This window comes from Rattus norvegicus, chromosome 18, assembly GCF_021556685.1.
Source record: "Rattus norvegicus strain SHRSP/BbbUtx chromosome 18, alternate assembly SHRSP_T2T, whole genome shotgun sequence".
In the NCBI taxonomy this organism is placed as follows: domain Eukaryota; kingdom Metazoa; phylum Chordata; class Mammalia; order Rodentia; family Muridae; genus Rattus; species Rattus norvegicus.
This window is the reverse complement of record NC_141551.1, coordinates 34159191-34177468: the sequence shown is the minus strand read 5'-3', so window position 1 is coordinate 34177468 and position 18278 is coordinate 34159191. Positions and strand designations below refer to the sequence as shown.

The 18278-nt window shown below is 43.3% G+C and overlaps 1 protein-coding gene and 1 long non-coding RNA gene across 3 annotated transcripts in view; one reads left to right on the top strand and one right to left on the bottom strand.

Annotated features, from left to right (window-relative positions):
* Positions 1–18278, top strand: part of LOC147999758 (uncharacterized) — an 88023-nt gene that overhangs the window by 15773 nt on the left and 53972 nt on the right. The window lies entirely within an intron of this gene.
* Positions 1–18278, bottom strand: part of Sh3rf2 (SH3 domain containing ring finger 2) — a 101127-nt gene that overhangs the window by 41915 nt on the left and 40934 nt on the right. For both annotated transcript variants that reach the window (XM_087592846.1, NM_001034187.2), the window contains 3 exons: positions 10642–10911; positions 8121–8216; positions 1123–1446 (listed from right to left, as the gene is read on the bottom strand). In XM_087592846.1, coding sequence (XP_087448972.1) covers positions 1123–1446; positions 8121–8216; positions 10642–10911 — 690 coding nt within the window. The remainder of the gene's footprint in view (positions 1–1122; positions 1447–8120; positions 8217–10641; positions 10912–18278) is intronic.

Genomic DNA, 18278 nt, shown 5'->3' with positions numbered 1-18278 from the left:
GCCATTTAATCCCGAGGTAGAAATTCATGTTTAAAAACAAGATTTGCAGCTTCTTCTAAGGAAAGGAAGACATCAGCACAAGTTGAAGTTTGTCCTTTCAAGTTGCCACCTGCGTGGTTGGTTCCAAAGAGTGTTTTTTAGCTGAGCACCCAACACGGCATCCTCCTTAATTACCTTGCCTCATCCTTCTACTCCTTTATCTTTTAAAGTGCCCTTCAGCCTAAATAGCCACATGCTGTCAGAAATGCTTCAGCTTCTGGATAGCTACAACTCCCCTTGGCTTATCTCTTCTCAGCATCTCAGTGAGGAGGGCTAATAATAAAATGTAGTACGGAGAGCCAGTGCTGACTGGGAGCTTAACATGCGCAGACAACCTTACAGCAAGTGCTTTACGCCCATTACCTCATTAGGTGCCCACTGTGAAAGCACCCAGACTGACTCCATGGGTGTGTGACTTGTGTAGTCACGCAGGGCCATCACTTGATTTAATGTGCTTGCTGCTGCCATCTTGAAATTTTTAATCGCTTTCTGAGTAAGGGGGCTTGCATTAAATCAAAGGACGAATGAGACTTAGCTGTTGTACTATGTCAGAGAGAGTAACTCTCATCTGTCCTCTTATCGTTGGCTGAAAAATTTAGAAATGGGCATTGGACCCACAAATTATATCATCATCCTGAGAAACGCCTGCTAACCCACAGGTCCTATTTACTTTCCTCCTGTGCGATGCCCAGGCTATTGCAGAAGACGCGGTGTACAGTCCCAAAACCTGGTCTAGAAAATGGCTGCCAACATCTCCTTAGAGGAAAGTTTCCTGATGAACAGGCAGCCATGAATACCACAGGACAGAAAAGGGAAATGTATCTGGGCACGTGGGCAAGTTGTTTAACCCTTTGAACTCTCTGTTTTCTTAATCTGTAACTTAGGAATTAATCATAATCACACGCAACTTGCAAGGTGCTTAACGATAAAACGAGACCACAAACATTTGCTAGACAGTACACACGACCCCAGGTAATATTCATGCATTCTGAGCGCCTGCCAGGTACTCAGCATCCAACAGTGCTTGGGACATGGTGAAGCTTTCTTGCCTAGCACCCCGGTGCCCACGGATTCATTCCCTACCTGTCCTGCAGAGCTGGCAGGGAAATCGGCCCTGTCCCCATGCTGGGTGAGCATAGAGGGACTGGTAGAGCTGATGAGCACTGGGGTGCTGATTTCCACCATCTGGTGACCTTCAGGAGAATGGACCATGCGGTTGAGTGTATTCAAAGCTGTAGTCATGGCGAACTGCCCGGATCCTTTCCTCCTGGACCCTGGGCTCTTGCGGAGAGTGGATGTGTTGGTTGCTTTGCCTCTAGATGGTGAGGACATCAGGGACAGATGTTTTGTGCGTGATAACTGATGCCCTTTGCTCTTCTCTAGGAGGTGTCTTGCAGAGAGGTTTGGCTGCAAAGATAAGAGGAGAGATGAGAGTTATTCTCTCTGGCATAGTACAATAGCTAAGTGTCCTGCTCGGTGGCAGCTGACATTACCGTCTCAGTCCCTGGCTTGGTAGGCCATCCTTTGGTCCGTATAATAACAAGCTACATCTTTTATCCATTTGAAGTCCGTCCCTACATTTCAGTGTTTGAGACAGAGTAGACACACATTTAGGACCTTGATGACATCCTTCTTGCTAATCCTGCTTCTCCTATTTTGAATACTGCCATCTCTTCACTTCCCTCTCCTGTTCTTTGTCTCTAAAATAGTTATTCTGGTTAATTAGCTAGGAAAAAACAAAAACCAGGAAAGGATGGAAAAACCCTGGCGTGTAGAGTTATCGATAAACCAATGGTTTAACAACTGGCTAGCACAATTTCTGGAAAGGGAACAAATGCCATGTCTGATGTGGTGCCAGCCAGCCCAGTGCTGTGTCACTGTAGCCTTCGCCACCGCTCCATTAAAGCCCCCGGGGAATCACAGCCTTCGGAAATGTGAAATCAGTCGAAAACAATGAGGGTTCCTATGAATTAACGCTGCAGTCTCAGGATGATTAGTTAAATTCCTATCATAATAGTCACCAGTGGCTCTCCAAAGCCACACGTCTCATTCTAATTTAGAAATTTAACTAGAGAGGTAAAAAAAAAAGACTTTTCCCATTTAGGAACTTTTAAAATGACAATGTGCAGAGGTTTAAAATAGCTAAGACAGAAAACTTTGAAGGAGAGGTGATTCTCGTCTGAAAATGCTCTCCATATTGTACAAAACTCATTGAGTAGGAGGTTAGTGTTATTATGTTCGTATTTGTGTGTGACTTTCCACATATCTGCATGTGTGTGCACACACATATGTGCACATATGTATAAAGGGCAGAGGTCAAATTCCGCTGTCATTCCTAAGGAGAAATCCCCCTTGTATCTTCAGGTAGGGTCGCTCACTGGCCTGGATCTCACCAAGTGCACTTAAAAAAAAAAAGCCCAATTCAAAGATTAGGAAACCGAGGCCTAGCAGAAGAGCACAAGTGACAGAGCCCATTGTAAACTAATGAACGAGAAGCTATCAGATGATAATGATCTTTCAGTCTAAGAGCGAGAGCATCCAGGGAAAGTGGCTACTTTAAATTGGTTGGGGGAGGATCAAGGAAGAGCCTTCAAGAAGGTGAGGCAAGTGACAAGAAAGAGCTGGTTGTGTGGAAATGAGGATGTGAACAGGCCAGGCAGAAAGAGGCATGGGGAAGGACGGAAAGGAGCAGGTGAGGGGACTGGAAGAGGCAGAGGCTTGGCGGGAGCTGATTGCACAAGGATTCAGGCGGCTTTGGCTTATTTTTAGTGTAACAGGAAGCTCCTGGCAGGATCCAGGAAGAGGAGTGACACTGTCTGATTTATGCTTTTTAAAGCTCATGTTACCGTTTGGCAGTTTCTCATAGCTAAACACATACTTAGCATCGGATCCAGCCATCCCACTTCTCGAAGAGAGAAAAATGTATGCTCAAACCACAGTTGTATTCAGAGTTGCCAATCGGAGGAAACAACCCCGATGTTATTTACTACCGATTGATGGTTTGCATATGTGTATGTGTATGTGTATGTGGAGGTCAGAGGTCACCCTTGACTGTTGTTCCTTAGGAGCTGCCCATCTTGGATTTTAGGCAGGGGTTTCTCAGTGGCCTAGAGTTGGCCAGTGAGGTGGACTGGATGACCACTGTCCCTACCTCCCCAGTGCTAGGATGATAATTAGCTTTATTTTTTGAAAAAAACAAAACAAAACAAAACAAACTTGGGTTCTGGGATTTGAACTCAGGTCTTCACAATTGCATGGTAAGACTTTACAGATGAACTGTCCTCCCAGGTGCCAATGTCCTTTAAATGTTGAAAATGCCATCTTTGGATTAACTGTGCTTCGGGACGCTAATGAAAAAGTGAGCTCCGGACATAGATGAATCTCAGATGTGCTAAGCAACACAAAGGAAGCTGTGTTCTGTGGGTTCCATTTATAGAACACTAGAAAAAGAAAGCCGTGGGAGCAGAAAATAGATCACTGGTTACTAGGTATTGAGAGTCTGAGAAGGAACAGACAATGGAGGGGTGCCGAATGAGGGATTTGGGGGGTACACACTGGAACTTTTCTATATATCAACTGTAGTATGCTTACATAGTTATATATGTTTGTCAAAACAGAGATCTGGAGATATAAGAAAGCAAACAGATATTGCTCCATATACATGAAAACCTCATTATTAATGTTACCCAGACGTGATGGCGAGAAGTGATACCAATTAGCAAGATATTGATCCTGTTCTCACACTCTCTAATGGTAGCCTGGATCAAGGACAAGGCCTTGCAAGGCCCCACAGCACCTGCCCCTGCATGGCTTGCACAGGAAGAGGTCAACTGATGCCTTTCATATGGATTGAGTGATGTTCCTTACTGCCCTCTGCGGCTGTAATAACAAACGTTAATTCTTTTGTATTTGTCCTGCCTGTTCTGGCTCCAGATGGGCACCACCATCACCTTTTAAATTTATTTGTTTTTATCAGTAACACCAAACAAAGGGCCTGGTGGGACTGCTTCTGCCCTGTCCTCCACTGGTGTGATTGATAGTTCCGCAGGGGAAGGACTGCGGGACTCATTTGAAACAACATCCTTTAAGTTCCTCGGGCTGGATCAGGCTTACAGACTGAGGCTGCCCTCTGGAGAAGTCCAGACAAAAGTGGGCAGAAGCTCAGCTTTTGTTTTACCACAACTTCGTGCAGGTGCAGTTCAATAAATCAAATGATGCAGTAACAGGAAAAAAAGAGCCTTAATTATGCACAAAAATTCCATGTTATCCTTTTTAAAAAAAGCCTTCCTTTCAACTGCTCTGCATGGCACTGCCAATACAACTTGAGTTCTTAGCACATGCCGGTCTTAATGAAATTACTGGAGTCAAAACTTTAAGTACTGCTTTAAAAACTCAATTTAGATTTGAAGTAACATTTGAAAAGTAGGTTCCCAATTAGACAAACCACTCGATTATCTTCTTCTCCCCCTCCTAGCAATTAGAACAAGTAAAACAATGGCCAGTTTAATGATAATTTTGAGGGATCTCATACTTACTAATTTTAGAGGTAAATTTGTAGTGAGATTATCCAAATGGATAATCATTAAATACAGAAGTTTTGAGAAAAAAAAGTTCTCAGAAACGGCTGATAAAATTAATGCTAAGCCCCTCACCCCAGAGCTATGAAGAAGCATCTCAAAATTCTGCAGTAGACCAGGCCAAACTCTCCCCCTTCCTGTGCTCGCTTAGGTACCAAATGCAGGTCCTGGGAGAGTTAGCTTTGTCTCCTAACATCCTCACTGTTTCCACTTAGCAAATGGCCCCACCACTGACCTAGGCACGCAAGTCATAGAGTGTAGATGCTTCAGGCTGCTTTCTGGTGTCCCCAACCTATGCAATTTCCAAGCCAGCTCTCATAAGAGGCAGAATCTGAACTTGTCAACTCATTTCCAGTCTAGCAGTCAGCGTTGCATCCTATCCTAACTGAGCCATGAAGCGAGCGGCGCGGCAGCCTGCTCATCTGTCCGGCCACGTTTTTTCTCTCCTCTTTAGAATTTTTTCCCCACTGTATCCGGGAAACCTAAGTCTGGGCCTGGTCGCTCCCATCTGTGACCAGAGCATTTGGGAACTGAAGAAGGTGAAGGCTAGCCTATGCTGTACATTCAGTTTCAGGCCAGCCTGGGAAAAACAGTCCTGAAAACAGAATAAACAAATCAATTCCTAGTAACCAACCTACTGAAAAATGTCAAACAAAACAAAACGAACCTGATCAAATCACTGTTTTCCTAAGAACCTTCTATGGCTTCTGTGGATCTCTGCGTTAGATCTAAGTTTATTATAGCAGATGGAGAGAGTCTCCTCCCTGAATGCACATGGTTCCCTCTCCTCTGCTGACTTGAACCATGTGACTGGTTCAGGCCAATGAGCAGTGAGTGAATGTGGGCAGTGTTAACCTCGGAGGTCCTCAACCGTGAATATATAACCCACTCTCCCCTCCCGTAGAAACCAGGAAGGCCCATGCTCCAGATGTTGCAGCCAAATGGTGGCCTGGTTTTATTAGTGTCGGTTCCCAGGTGTCTGTGAAGAGAGCCACCCGGCATCTTGTGTTGAACATACATTTTAGGTAGGAAACACCATTTTCTTCGTGACGCCACTGAGACTCTTGGGCTGTTTAATATGATTCCATTGCCTCACGTTTTCTGTGAATACAAAATGGCTCCTAATTTACTATAATTTACTTCTTTGGCTTGGTGACTTGGCTTCAGATCTAGTCGTCTCTGGGTCCTTCTGGTGCTACTTATATGTCCCTAGCTGCTTTTCCTTCCGTTCATACACACCTAACCTCGATTGCTTCTCAGTCAGCTCAAATGGGGTTTGCTGACTTCCCTGATAAAGCCGCACATCCCAACCCCCTAACAGTTCCCACATCCTACTCTCTGCCTCATCCATCATCCTTGTAATTCGTTACTCAGGGTCCCAACTCTGTGACCTCCGGGCTTAGGGACCCATATCTATCCTGTATCTTTAGAACTCACTGAAGAGCCCGCTAGAGCAGGTGCCAATGAATGATTAAGTAAGTGAGAGAACCGGACAGGGTCAGAGCGAATGGTTCATTTATTTATTTTTCCTAACCACCTTCGAATAGGTTTTCATTTATTCATTTTAATGCTTTACAAATTGCTGCATTGTTATTGGATCTCAAGGCCTTATATAAACAGGGCAAACCTATTGTTTTATGGAGAGCTTGTTCTGTGTTAGCTAGCTTGTAAAGTCTGACCAACACGTGTTCAGAGAAGACAGAAATCAATCAATGCTCACCTGGCTGCTGACATTTTCCGGACCTTCCCCGCCCCCCAGCAGAGCCTCATAAAATGAGTGAAATCTGAACAGGCAGGAAGCACCGGGCAGGTGGGCCAGGAAGAGAAAGTCTCTAGGAATGAGAGTACCTTTGGGCGCACACACTAAAAGCACAGCCGTTCTGCACGGGCTCTCCCTCCACCCTTCCCTCTGCTGTTGCTTTTGGCTGAGTGAAGGACAGACCCATCTCCTTGAAAACTGGACAATGCCTAGGAGACACCCTTTATTGCAGAACTTGCTCTGGCTTTCATGCATGCAAGAATTGGCTTCTTCCTAATTCTGCCTCAGTTCTGTTCCACCACCCTCCTGAAGGGTGGGGCCACTACCTTGCCCTTGTATAGCTTTCTGATACTCTTAATGCTTTTATGCGTGGTAAGCACCCTGTAAATGCAGTTAAACAATGAAAACTCCCTTTTGAATTTGCAATGACTTGCTTTGAGCTAGGGTGAGGCTCATGGCTAGTGAGGTTAGAGACTAGAGGTTAGATAATGACACTAGAGAAATAGATAGCCCAGCTTGTTTATTTCAGTTGGTTCCCCCTCCACCCCCCAGAAGTAAGGCTGAGGAATTAGCTCAGTAGGCAAACTGTTTGCTATACAAAGGTGAGGACCTGTGTTTGGAGTCCAGATCCTGCATAAAGGCTGTGGCAGCACATTCCCCAAGTCTGTGGCACTGAAACCCCAGTGTGATGGGGAAGGGGTGGAGGCAGGCAGATCCTGTTGGCCAGTATCAAACAGCAAGCTCCAGACTCATTGACAGACTCTCAGAAACTACTGTGGAGAGCAGTAGAGGAAGACACTCGATGTCAATCTCTGGCTTCTATCTGGGATTTTAGCCTCTAGTGCTCACTATTCCCACTATGTTGGTACATATATGTTGGTGCATGTTATTGCAGACCCTTGCACACTTTATGCACAAACACACATTTGTAGTGCTGCTTTCAACTTGGTCCAACTTTATTTTATTGTGGTAGAAAACACATATGGCACAGTGGGGCTGATTTAGGTGCCTGATCCAGCAGTGTTAAGTATATTCACATTGTGATAACAGATCCCAGCATTTCTCTTGAGGATTTGGAAATCTATACTCATTTAATTTGTTTTCAATTCAATGGTAAACCATATATTTCCTCATAATATCGAGTGCTCTACAATATTATTCTTTAACATTTTAAATGTTGTATATAATTTTTTCTAGTCCCCTAATTAAGAGTAAGTCAGGTATGGTGACCCACACCTTTAATCCTAGCACTCAGAAGACAGAGGCAGGTGAATCTGTGAGTTTGAGTCTAGCCTGGTCTACACAGTGAGACTCTGTCCCTCCCTCACAGTGAGTGCTTACTGTTGGTTATTTTGATCATTTCCACATTTCCACCATTATGTACAATACTACGGTGAGCATTTTGTATGTTTTGTATGAACAGTCTTATGTGTTTGTTTTGCTATTTCCTTATGATCCCATCTTCAATTGTGTGATTGTTAACATAAAGTGGTGCACACTTTGTGCTTTGTTTTGTTTATAGGTGAATTTTCATTTTGATGTGAGAAACTCACCACTTTACATTCCAAGAAAAAAAATAGAAAAGACTCATTTCTCTACATTCACCAAAATTGGGAGTTATTGTGTAGAATGAACCTCTTTAGAGGCTCTCGTGAGTTTTGAGCCTCGTGTTAAATAAGAGTTTTTCTCAGGCTTCACTGGCATACACACCCTTTTGAGCAAGTTCAGACGGGAGAGTCACGTACCTCTACAAACAAGATGGGGAAGATGCCTACTTTATCTCCGAGTTTTCCTTCTGCCCAGTTCTCGTCTACTCGGCTGATCACTGTGATGACATCATCCTGAAAGAGAAGGCCTCACATCAGCTCTCCCCTCCATTTTCAGGTTATAAAACCTTCCTTGGAGATCAGTTTGAAGCAAGGAGCGAAGGGTGAGCTCTTGAGTAGGTTGTGTGGGAAATATTTCTGGCATCATAAAGGGTAGTGCTTGGGTCACCAAGATTTTCAAGAGGAATGGAAGTGATTTGAGGATCAATGGAATTTGATAGGAAAAACCAGAGTACTCCAATCACTAGCAGAGTCTGTGGTTTTCTTTTCTTTCTTTCTTTTTTTTAAAACATTTAATTATTATGTAAAAGTACACTGTTGTTGTCTTCAGACACACCGAAGAGGGCATCAGATCTCATTACGGATGGTTGTGAGCCACCATGTGGTTGCTGGGATTTGAACTCAGGATCTCTGGAAGAACAGTAAGTGCTCCTAACCACTGAGCCCTCTCTCCAGCCCCTGTGGCTTTCATTTAAATTAATTACATGGAGAAGTCAAGAGGGAAACCATAGGTGATATAGCTTGCTTGGTGAAGTGGAATGGTGTTCATTCGAATTTTGAAGACTTTCCAGAACCAACTCAGTTTTAATATATCAAAAATAAAGCAACTTTCACTTAAAAGTGTCTACCTACAAAAGATTATATATAAAGTTGCAGAAACATTTTAAATGTTGACAAGAAAAACATGTGGTTTCTACCCATGCTGTCTGCTAATAGTGTGGTTGACTATTTTTCTAGATGCTTTTGTAGTAAGATAAAAGATATATACATATAAATATTGACTAAAATCCTTTTCAAGACATACATATATGCATTCAATAAAGTTCATAAATCTTGGAAATAAGCTGGAACAATCAGCCATAGCCATAAACCCCCACCCAAATATAAAACTCTACATCTCCTTTGTGCCTCTTCCCACACTCAAGCATCATGACCTCTGACCTCTGATATTGTCGACTTATTTTGTCTACTTTCCCACTTCCTACAAATGATGTCATACTTAATACCTCAATAGCAACACTTTCTGTTCCTTTCCCACCCATGTGTGTGATATGTACCATGGTGTGTGTGGAGGTCAGAGGGCAACTTGTGAGAGTTCTTTCTCTCTTTGAACCCTGTGGTTTGTGGATTGAACTCAAGCCATCAGGTTTGGCAGCAAGTACTTTTTTCTTTTGAGACATTTCCCTAGCCTCCACACTGTCTTTTTGATTGTCTCTGGAGCCCAGGCTGGCTTCAGTAATCCTGCCTCAGTATCCCAAATGCTGAAATTACAGATACAAATACATGTCACCAGAGGGAAGATCTTTGGTTGACTTTGAACATACTGGATTTAGGACTGTCTGAGTTTAGATTTTTCTAACAAAGCTTCAGTCTTTCACAGTGACATAATAGACAAAATTCTCTGATCTGTCATCATAACTTCCCATTGTGTGCATGTGTCTATTACTATTAGATTCCCAGCTCAATCGAAGGAGGGATATCTCTCCATTACTATTCCAAGTAACTGAATCATCAGTTGGGGGACTGGAGTGATGACTCAGTGGTCAAGAGCATGTGGCTCTTGCAGTGGACCTGGGTTTGATTCCAGCACCCACACGGTGGCTGCTGTAAATCAAGTTATAGAGAGACAATGCCTTCTTCTGGTTTCCATAGATACAGGCACACATATGGTATACATACATGCACACAGGCAAAACACTCATCTATATAAAATGAAAATAGATTAAAGATATGTTTAAAAGAAATTGTCAAGTAATGGATTTACAGAATGAACAAGAGTATGACACAACTGTCCCTGTTTGCAAAGCAGATGATGTTCCTTGCTATGTCTTCCTTGGAACTCAGTGTCTAATGTGTGCTAAACAGTTGATACTTGGTAAATGCTCATGACATTGTACTTTCTATAACTGTCATCTAAGTGTGAAGTTCGTAGTTTAGCTCACAGAATGACCTTGCCAAGAGTGCTCTGAGGAACCAAGAAAATAAAGATGATTGTCATTTCAGAATACGCGGGGCAGTGAGATGATTCAGTTAGAGTGAATCTGAGGTGAAATCTCATTTCTCATAATAGTAAAACGCAAACACTTTGCAAAAGACTCTTACTGAGGAATTATAACCACTTCATGTGCTCACATGCTAACCTGTCGTAGAAGGAAAGAATAAAGTTACCCCAACTTAGGTTTCTATGAGAGGACTTGAAGAGCCTCTGAAAACACAGCTGAAGTCCCAATTAAATGCCTTCTTTTGTAAGCATTGCCATGGTCTCAGTATCTCTTCACAGCAATAGAACATTGAGATAGTGTCTATGTAGTTGAAATTATATACATATATTTGTGCACACACACATACACATTCAGATGTAACGTGTACTCTTAAAACTCAGTATTACACAATGGACTCTGGGTTCTGCCAGAGCCTGTATGCGCTCTGTGACTCTTACCTTGAGGAAGGTCAGGCAATCCTGGTTCTCACTCTTATCCTTATCTCGAAGGTCAAAGTTGTAGAGGGCTCTGCAGAGAGGGGGTGGCTGGGGCAGCTGCTTGATGACTTCCACAGAGCTGGCTGGGAAGAACCCACTGACCCCATTGATCTCCCCCTGGTACCAGTTCTCATCAAGCTGTCTCTGAAGGAGGATGACATCTCCTTTATTAAACTTCAGGTCGCCAGGATTCTTCCCTCTGTAGTTGCACAAGGCCTTGGCTCGAGGCACCTGTAAGTGACACAGGTCAGCAAATAAGGAACTGAGCTTAGGGGTAGAGAATGGAATGTCTTATGCCAACTACTAATGATGGTTGTGTGTGGACCACTTGTCTCATGTGATGTAAATAGTTGCCTTAGTTTCTCTTCCTGTTCTGTAATGAGGTACACAGACAAAATCAATTTTAAGGAGAAAGGGTTTATGTTGGCTCACAGTTCAAGGTGTCCATGAAGATGGCAGAAGGCACGGTAGCAGAAACTTGAAGCAGATGCTCATGTCACAGTTTTGGTCAAGAAACAATGACTACTTCCAATTTTCTCAACTCTCTTTCTCCATTGGCACAGTCCAGGACCTCCTCCTTTCTAAGTAATTGTCCTACTCACAGGTTCCCCGCCATATCAGTTAACATAATCAAAATGACCCCCACAGGTATGCTCACTATCCGCTGTCCTTTCTTAGATGATTCTAGATCCTGTCAAATTGTCGATTAACAGCAACTGTCATAGTAACTTTTTTTGACAATTTTTTTAAATTTTAAGACTATAATTCAGTTACAACATTTCTCTCTGACTCCCTCCCTTCAAACACCCTCATACTCCTTGCTCCACTCTCCTTCGGATTCATAGCTTTCTACCTCTACCAATTGTTATCTCATGCATATATGCACGTGCATGTACACAAATACAACCTGCTCAGTTTATATAATGTTACTTGTATGTTTTCAGGGCTGACTGGCACTGGACAACCAACTGTTATGGTCTAATCTGGGGAACACTGCCTCTCCTGTTCCCAGCTTTACTCAATTGGCTGTAGTTCCTTGTGAAAGATTGAGGTCTCATGGGCTTTTCCCATCTACCTTGGCAGCACCTTAATTTTATACTTTGATTTGGATAGTGGTTTGTAGTTATAGTTGATTGTTCCCATTTATTTATAGCACTTTATTGACTATATTCAATATATATATACATATATATACATACACACACACACACACACACACATATATATATATATATATGAAAGAATTTTAAATCAGTGTTCATATGCAGTTATCTTTTATCTTCCTACAAAGGTATTTGGAAAAACTAATGGTATCATCCTAGATCAACTTATACTGGGATAGCATGTTGGTGAAACTTCATGGAAACAAACAGCTTCTGATATTATAAGGAGACACAATTTTGCAGCAAACTCCTTGATCTCCTGGCCCTCACAATCTCTCTGGCCTTCTTCCACAATGTTATGCAAACCTCAGATGGGACATCACTGCTCTGCTCACAGTATCTAGGAAATGGAAACAGCAGAGTAACTGTTTGAGACAGAAGTTCATCATCCAATTTGCTGATGAAGCCGGCCGTCAGTGGTTTGGTCACTCTCGTAAGGTGACAACACAGTTGGGGAATGGTAAGAATCAGCAAACATTAGCTCTGAGCCTGGGGCACCCGAGTCTAGAGCTTTTGTTGTTAATCGTGATACTGGGAGTATGGGCTAGGATTGACTCATAACTATGTGACTTTGAGTGAATGTCTTAGTCAGGGTTACTGTTGCTGTGATGAAACATCTTTACCAAATGCAATTTGGGGATTAAAGGACATAAACCCTTTGACTTATACTTCATATCACTGTTCATTATTGAAGAAGTCAGGACAGGAACTCAAGCAGAGCAGGAATCTAGAGGCAGGAGCTGATGCAGAGGTCATGAAGGGATGCTGCTTACTGGCTTGCTCTTTGTGCTTACTCAGCCTGCTTTCTTATAGAACCCAGGACCACCAACCCAGCATGGCACCACCCACAACGAGCTGAGTCTTCCCACATCAGTCACTAATTAAGAAAATGTCCTACAGGTTTACCTACACAGCCCTGATGTTATGAAGCCATTTTCTCAGTTGAGGTTCTTTCCTCTCAGATGACCTTAGCTTGTATCAAGTTGACATAAAACCAGGCAGCGCAGTGAACCAACGATTCTTTCTGGCTCCATACTGATTTTGCATTCTGGTTATACCTCTTTCTAGTTAAGTGATTAGGGTTGTTTAATATTTTTTGAACTATGCTCATGTATAAAATAGGATGTTAGTAGAATGTCTACCTCATTAGGGCTTTTGTGAGCAATAAATACTATCCATAATGCATTGAACATCTTGCCTAGAATATAATATGTGCTCAGTGAATGTCTTCCTTTATTAGCATCATGTATAATGGGGAACTAATGACAGCAGTTCTACCTACTCCTCAGCATTGATGGGAAGAAGATGGGAGTGGAAAGCACCTGCAAATAGGAAGTGGATTGGGAGGGTACTGCAGCTTAATTTGTCTACAGCCTTCTTCAGAGCTGTAGACCTCATGAGCATCTGGATCATTAGGAAACTCAACTGAGACAAGGAAACAATTAGTCAGGAATCAATCATAGCTTTTGAATAAAAATCAGCTCGTGAATCGTCATTTGTCAGATCAGTTGTCTGTTTAAAAAATTGATACAGTCAAATGTTCCTCCCCCACCCCCATTGAGATTGGTTTCTCCACATGGGAATGACCTCAATATGCTTTTATTTGAGGTTGCTTGGCACACTGAAAGTTTAATGACTCAGCTTTCAACAAAGGCCTTTTTCTCACCAGAGATACATGTGTGTGTTTTTCTAAGCAGTGGGATGAAACAGTTCCCTTGCTATCCCCAGGGAAGTCAGGAAAATTTAATTCAGGTCTTCCAGCATTTTTGTTCTTCAATGCTCATTTGAAAATACAATTCCAAGCAAATTGTAGAGAGACACTCTCACATCCCCTTGGCAATGGATAACAGGACTGAGGATAGTGTGAGGAAAGCCTGGGGCTTAGAGAAATACAAGAACACAGCTCACCCTGGGGAAACTGGAGGGTAAGTGAGCAAGGCACGTGGACGTGGTTCAATAAAGTATGACACACATCCACATGCTGAGAGTTCTTAGTCATTAAGGCTGATGTTTAGCATGGAGCCTCAGTGTAAAAGAAGTCAAAGACAGGCCTGTGGACTAGATTATCGTCACATGTTAGCTTAACTACTTTGGAAAATGTTAGCTGTCTGAACCTCACAACACAGATCATTTCTAGAGAACAGTGTTTTCCCCCCAAGGGTTTAGTCCTGGTCTTTAAACTTTCATAACAAAATGATTGTGTTGCCGATTAAAATCAGACAAATCTGGGAGGAAAAAAGAATGGGGTAAAGCTCATAGGTGAGGGTGGAGCTATGGAAGGAATTTGGAAAGAAAATGAAACTCAGTGGGATAGGTGACCATGACCTGTGCTGAAGGAGATGCTATGTAAGAAACTTGCATGCAGAGGGACGAGTCAGAGGATGTCCAGAAAAAATCTAAGTCTCTGAGGCATTGTAGGACCATGAAAGGCACCCTAGTTCCTGGTTGAGCTAAGGCTTGAAACCCTGGTGACCCTGAAAGGATGGTAGGTGTTTCCCCTGACTCCTGGGAAACCAGGCCTCGTCGCTAGCCACAGCCCTCCATAGATTTGTGGCCATCAGTCACATAAGGGCAATGCCCCAAGCCCCTCCACAGGTAGAGAACTTGAGTGCAGGTTACATGGGCCTCAAGACAGATCTCCATTTCAATGAGGTACCTAAAGGCCTGAAGGCTTAGCCAATGAGCTTTCCTTCCCAGACACTCCTCCCTGCAAAAGATACTTAATCTCAGGCCTCCCCCCCTCCCCCCCCCGGAGCAGGCGGGTATGGTTTTACACATCTGCTTTCTGCCATGACAATAAATGTCTTAAAGCCCCGGACTGACTTTTCATAGGGATCCACTGAGCCACAGAGAAAGTCTTCACCTACAGAGCCGCCATCTAATCTCCTGTAGAAGGCCTCCCTGTGCTCCCAGCCATGGCTATCACCACCACCAAGCCTCCAGCCTACACTCATCAAGCCAAGGACTATCCCCTCCATACCAGCTGGAGCCCCCCTTCCCCCTCAACCCTGGGCTAGATTCAGTCTGCAGGCCCCCACTTTATTCTCAGCTCTTTTGTGGCTTCCAGTGGCGCCTGGATGCCCAAGGGCCTGAGAACCCAACAGTCCCAGCCTCCTTGCAGGCCTGGGGACCCCCTCACTTCAGCCAGCTCCAGCTGTGTCTCCCACCTCAAACTGTGCCTCCTCACCTCTGAAGCCCTGTCCCAAGGCTTCCCTATGGCCTGACACCTGCTCAGTACAGAGTGGGGTAAGTGCGGTCAAACGTTCCACCTCCTGCCTTCCCAAGCAGCCATGGTGGAGCAGACACGAGACCCCAACCAACCTACAAGGCATCCTGGGTCACCAAGGGTCAATACCTATTCTTCCAAATTCCTTCTCTACTACCTACTTCTACTTCTCAAATACCTTTTCTACTACAACATGGGTCACATTTTTCTGGGCACATGACTATGTGGAATACTGGCTGACCACACTTTGTCTTTCTAGCTGCTGAGTAGAAGCCTCTCAGAAAAGTCCTCCTGAAGGAGACTGTCTTGCTCCACACTGCTGTGCAGGATGCACCTGGAGCTCTGACTGACATCCTGAGTAATGAGAATGAAGGCTACTTCTAAACAGGGGAAAGACCCTGCCGCATGTCCTTGGACTACTTCCATACCTATACGTTTATGTTGATATATTATTCTTTTTGATTTATAAAAAGAAAAGAATGAAATGATAAAAGGGAATCCAAGTCCTTTACACAAGGATGCTAATATATATAATAGTTACTATTATTTTTCATATATATAAGCAACATTATTCCATAGTGTATTCATTTACTTCTCGCAGCAACCTTTGAAGTATATATAAATTCAAATTCCAAAACTTAGAAAATTTGAAATCAGAAATGTTCAAAATTGCCCAAATATACAAAACGAGGTAGTGGGGGATTCAGGATCTGAACACAGTACTACTCTTTTTAAGTCCAGGGTCTTAACCATTAAGCTCACGTTTCTCAAGTGATTTACTTGTATCAGACTTATGGAGTGTGTTGATAACACAATATCCCAGACCCCAGGCCTGAACTGTTTGCTCAGTCTTTCTTGAAGTAGGCTTCTTCTTTTTCTGTAGCTGCCTTTTAATTTTTATGAAGCTAGCCTTCACCCAGGTTTGAGGATGCTCATTTAAGCAACATCTTTTTCAAAATCAATGGGGGCAATGGAATTTGATATAAGCTTGTAAATTACTAACCCACTTTCTTCTTTTCCTTCCGGGAAGATATTTCTAGTGCAAGTGGCATACGTATTTTAATGAGTACCGAGGGAGTGTATTAAAGCAAAGTGGTAGAAAGGGCTGAGATTCCTTTGAAGCTACCTCAACATTGAAACTCTGTGATGGTCCTAACAGCCCACCTTCCTCACTTCTCTTCCCCTTCTTCCTCAGCGCGGGAAGCATCGTGGACATGAATTACAGATTCTATACTCAGCTCAAGGCTCTCCCTCTTTGTTCCTCTTCCGGATAGTATGCCCATGGTATTCTTGGTACTCTCATTATAGTGACAGAAAACATTGTCCTCCATTACAGGAAGGATGGAGGGAGGTAGGAGGGGGTGGGGTGGGAGAGAGAGAGAGAGAGAGAGAGAGAGAGAGAGAGAGAGAGAGAGAGAGAGATATTCTAAAGAGGGGAGGAAATGAACATATCTCTCAGGGTTCTTCAGGCCACTGAAGTTTCTCTTACGTTATCGTACTACTGAATTTTTCATCTGTTAATCTCACTCATGTGACCTCCACAACCCTACGAAGTAAGTGGTTTCATCCTATTTTATTGATTGTGAAATAGAAATTCTGAGATGGTAAATGTCACCAGATGAGGTCTACACTCAGCCAGTATACACCGGGCCCAAGAAAGACTTGGGCTCATCTGACCCCAAGGTCCTGGTGCTTCTGCCACACTCCCTCCATGTCAGCTGAAGTCACTAGAGTGTTTTCTCATCATTAAAGTCACTGGGGCTGTTTAGTAATCAACATCTGGATGTAGTATGAATGCCATTGGCTTGATGCTGGCTGCATTAGCATGAATTATTGAACTCCAGAGCCCTTGCATAAAAGCTAAACGCCTGAAGAGTCTCAGATAGTTGATTCTATCCAGTCCTCAACTGTTTCCTCCAGGGAGAATGACTCCAAGTTCTGCATCTGCTGTTACCCAATGTGCGGTTGGCACCAGCTTTTACAGCTCATAATTGCTGGCATTTTTTTTTTGTCTCTGCAGGTGTAGGGGTGAAGGGTGGGTGGGGCATAGTATGGAGGACTCAAAGGTCATTATCCAACTTTGTCATGGTGTTTCATAGAAGAGCCCTTCTTGGATTCTGCCTCATGTGCCCCTTTCCACGGCTTACTTTAACCCGTATTCTTTAGCTAGAATAGACCAGATTTACCAATTTCCAGTGATTTGTTGAATGTGGAGGCGTCTTGGGGCCCTTGAACACACTTCCTCATGGCCATGTTGAGAGGACTAATGAGACAAATTATGTAGACTGCCTAGTAGAGTGTGCCGCAATTCTGAATACTACAGAAATTAGGATGCTTAGAAATTCTTGCCCGAAGGAAGAGAAAGGAAGAATCAGCCTGCGTTAACATCTGACTTGACTTTCTCAGTTCTACTTGTCAGTCGTTTATTTGGTTTTCTTTCAACAAATATAATTTGAGAACCCATTATGCCAGGCATTATACAAAGCATTTGATTGACCTCATATTTCACTTGGTTAAATGAAAATCAAACTTATACAAATAAATATAAAATTGCAGGTTAGAGTACATTTAATAGAGGAAAAGAATAGTGGATAAGAGTCCTTGAGGTAGGAAGGAGGCAAAGTGCAGGGAAAATTAGCCTTCCCTTATGTCTCTCTGTAAACCTCCATTCTATTCTTTCATGTGTCTCTCCATCTTCTGTCTGTGGCCCTTTGTTCTAGCCTGCACTTCAGCACCAGGACATCACAGGGCTCCTTCATGTACCCATTTCATGCCACATAGAGACATGGCATCCTTCCTTTGAATTCCAAGATGATACCAACCAAGGGCTCAGGACGTGCCAGCCCTCTTGCCCTGAGTCCTGCCACTTCCAAATTTGCTGTAGTGGGAAGAAAGGGAAGGGAAGCAGATGTTTGTATCATGTGGGCAGAGATCAGTCCGCCCAAATCTGTGACTGCCTTTTAAGGTTTGCTATTCATGTACTTCCCTGCTTTCTTCTGAAATATTATCCCAGTGTTTGCTTTGGAGTGATCTCATTTATCTATCCCTGAAGGTAATACCAGAGATGTCCACTTCCATATCCTAGGCTCTAAATACAAGCTGGTTCTACAATCCTGTAACTCAGGATTGTTTTGGAAGTGGGCTACGTGCCAAATCCTGCAGATATTCAAACAGATAGGATTGAACTCCTCAAAACCCAAGATTTCTCT